The 3,730-nt window shown below is 36.9% G+C and overlaps 1 protein-coding gene across 1 annotated transcript; it reads right to left on the reverse strand.

The window, feature by feature from the left end:
- Positions 1-944: 944 nt before the first annotated feature.
- LOC149563093 (cytochrome P450 750A1-like) lies at positions 945-2,939 on the reverse strand. Its single transcript, XM_089826526.1, has 2 exons — positions 1,916-2,939; positions 945-1,816 (listed from the first exon to the last, which is right to left on the reverse strand). The coding sequence occupies exons 1-2, from the start codon at positions 2,876-2,878 to the stop codon at positions 1,199-1,201; spliced, it is 1,581 nt and encodes a 526-aa protein (XP_089682652.1). The 5' UTR covers positions 2,879-2,939; the 3' UTR covers positions 945-1,198.
- Between the last annotated feature and the right edge of the window lie 791 nt (positions 2,940-3,730).

Here is a 3,730-nt window from a genome sequence, read left to right on the forward strand (position 1 = left end):
TAAAGTTCATTCATGCACTTGAATGAAGAATTAAAGTTCATTCAAATGCTTGCACATTTTCAAAGCATCCTTCCTCAATAAATGAAGTGTTTTATTGTGGTGATGAGCTTTTATTGTGACCTCCTATGGATATAATGGAATGGGGGTTACTTATGGTGGCACTAACCCACACATGCATGAGGTAAATGAAAATTAAAACATTCCACTTAATATTTTCCCAGCAACAATACAATGTTTAGAGTGCATATATGATAGATCTTCGCAGCCATAACAAGAAAAAAAAGGAGAATTCATTGCCTAAACTTTGGCTTTAGAATTTCTAATGGTCTAATATTTCATATAAGTTCATTGTTGTGTTGGTTAATAAAAAATATAGATGACTAAGAATTTGGAGGAAAACTATAGTCATCTTGACAATGGACTTTAAAAGCATGTTAATAAAAGATTGGTTGGGATTCTTAATGGTCTAATATCTAGAAACATAAGAATGGTCTAATATCTAGGTGAGAATATGAGACTCTTAATGATTAATATTTCATAAATCCATTGTGGTATTGGATAAAAAATAAATATAGATGACTAAGAATGGTGTTTTGTTTTGGAGAAAAATTATAGTCATCTTGACTAGACTATTGACTTCAAAAGCATGTCAATGAAGGATTAGTTGGGATTCTTAATGGTCTAATATCTAGAAACATAAGAAAGATGTATAATTAGTTGGGAAAAACATATATAAGAATCTTTATGGTCTAATATTTCATAAGTCCATTGTCCTACCAGATAATTAAAAACATAGATGACTAAGAATGGTGTGTACCATGTCTTCTTGACTATTGACTTTAAAAGCATGTTAATAAAGACTTAGTTGGCCAGATATAACCTTGCCTTGACCAGTTTTATACTACCAAACAACTTCCATCACATGCGACGCTAAAATCGAAATCTAAAACAAATTGTCAAGAGCAACACATTAACATGTTTGAATCTTGATAGAAGGAATACATCATTGCAACTTAATCATTATATTATACTAATAAGAAACAGAATACTACCATAAAATTTTAAACTAAATAACAACGTTTCATACTTAGAATACAAGAGTATGAAGATGAAGTACTTACCATTGAGAGCTCACCAGGGGCCTATATCTAACTAGTACTGTAATATGAATTATAAAGTTAGGCTCTCTACTTAAATTTTAAGGGCAGGTAGAAAGCCTCAAGGCAGGACGAGCACGAAGATGAACGCGCCTGGGCGTGGTGACGCCAAAGACTTCAGTCATATCCAGATCCCCTTCCCTTTCCATGCTCCACTCAAAGCAATGAACCAGCTGAGCCAAAACAAGGTTCACACTTACGTCAGCCATGGCTGCCCCAGGACATCCTCTCCTTCCCGCCCCAAATGGAACCATATCAAAATACTCTCTATCTTTCACAATATCAACATTTTGGCCCATCAATCTCTCCGGCTTGAATTCCAGAGGATCTTTCCACACTGATGGGTCTCTTCCGATGGACCAAGCATTCACAATAAGCCTGCTTTTCTCGGGAATGAAGTACCCACCAACTGTACAATCTTGTATTGATTCGTGTGGAATGAGCAATGGTAATGCCGGATATAACCTCAACGTTTCCTTCGCCACACACTGAACATACTCCATCCTTCTTATATCATTCTCACATACATTCCCCTCTCTGCCCACAACCGAATCAATCTCCTCTTGCATTTTCTTCGCCACATTAGGGTTTCTAAGAATCTCGCTCATTGCCCATTCTAGCGTTGTAGACGTCGTTTCAACTCCAGCCATGAACATATCCTGCAAACATTATGCATCCTTGTTAGATCAAACAAAAAACACACAACTACCAACAAACTAATTGAAAAAAGAGTATTTGGGATTGTAATAGGTACATACAAAAACAATGGCTTCAATGTTTTGTTGTGTGATCGGCCTTCCATCGAGACTATCCATTTCCAAGAGCACGTCAACGATGCCTTTAATAGTACCCATCTTTTTCTCCTCCTCCTCTTCCCCCAACTTCATTCTGCTCTGCCGGTGCTCCTCTATTATCTTTCTTATCAATGGGGCTATCGAATTGTGTACCTTTATCAGCCGCCGGTTGACGCCTTGCAAATCCATCCAGTCTAAATATGGAATGAAGTCCCCGATATTCACAGCTCCTGCTGCAACTACCGCCTCTACTACAACCTTGTTTATCTCTTCTCCACTTGAAGAGAGTTTAGTACCAGAAAGGATCCGCCACATCACTTCCTGCGTAAACGATGCAAAGACGTTGCAGAGATTAACAGCCTTCTTCCCCTGCTCAGACATCTGCCGCACTGAACGAACAGCTGAAAGCATTTCTTCCTCTCTAATACAACTGAATGACTCGATCCTCTTGGCACTCAGTAATTCTACCACGCAAAGCTTCCTCACGTGCCTCCAATAAGGACCGTAAGGAGCCAGTATCATATCATTGTAGTTATAAGTCAGGTATTTTCCTGCAGCACAACGAGGTCGGCTTGCAAAAACATGGTCATAGGTTTTCAAGAACTCCTTTGCCATGGCAGAAGAAGAGACAACAACAGCGGGGACAGAACCGAATTTCAACATCATGATGGGCCCATATTTCTTCCCAAGTTCGTGAAGATCACGATGGGGAAGCTTTCTCAGCTGGTTCAGATTTCCAATAATGGGCCATGCAAACGGTCCAGGAGGTGATCTCTTTCCTGATTCACTTTTCCTGTTCAGAGTAAATTTATGCAAAACCCACAAGAAAAGTGCGAGTGAACAGAATGTAGCAGTTGCTGGTGCATAGAGGCCATCTTTTATTATATCTAATGCTTGAAAAGATTGAGGAAGGCCCGAGGAAGCCATGCTGAGCAGAGATGCAGAAAACGATTAGTTCTGTTCGAATTTATAGTGGTGTTGGGCATCTCTTTTACCTTGCAAACTTAGGTGAATAAATTATTGTCAATACCGCGTTCTTTGAACAGCCGAAGTCTTGGGAATCTTTGATTAGAAGGATTTTTTTATTTTCCTTCTAGTTCGATTGACGTTTCCGTATAGCTAGAATTTCTATTTCAATTATTAAGTGGATGCCATGTTAATCTATTTCTTTGAACACACGGCAAAAGTTATTATTGACTTTATACAAACAAATATGATTAAGTGGATGCCATGTTAATCTATTTCTTTGAACACACGGCAAAAGTTATTATTGACTTTATACAAACAACTATGATAGAGTATGAAAATTAGAGAATCAAACAAATTTCTATTTTTTTATAAATTTTTATTTTTTATTTTGAATGATTATATAAATGTCAAATTTCTTGAATTCTATTAGACAATATTAATTTTGGTAGGAAATAAAATTAATTTCTATTATTTAATTAATACAGATTTTTTCTAGCCTTATCTTTTTGTACTCTTTTTGTGGTAGTGTGAGAACTTGTCATCATCAATGGTGTTACAAGTAAATGATAACAACTGGAAGATGAGGATAATTGTAAGAGTTTCAATGGCACTTATGTTGGATATTGTATTCTTGATCCATGTACTTTTATGTTCAAGCATATTGAAGGTCCAATTAATAAAATCTACCTTTCAACCTCAAGGGAATACACTTGCTTATGTACATATGACTTCAAAGAGTAATGGCTGAATTGAGGAATACTTCACGAGCTAATCTCATTTGAGGGTGTTGCATTTTGAACAAATGAGAAC

The sequence above is a fragment of the Cupressus sempervirens genome, chromosome 4 (assembly GCF_028749045.1).
Source record: "Cupressus sempervirens isolate cs-2001-9-10 chromosome 4, ASM2874904v1, whole genome shotgun sequence".
Taxonomy (NCBI): domain Eukaryota; kingdom Viridiplantae; phylum Streptophyta; class Pinopsida; order Cupressales; family Cupressaceae; genus Cupressus; species Cupressus sempervirens.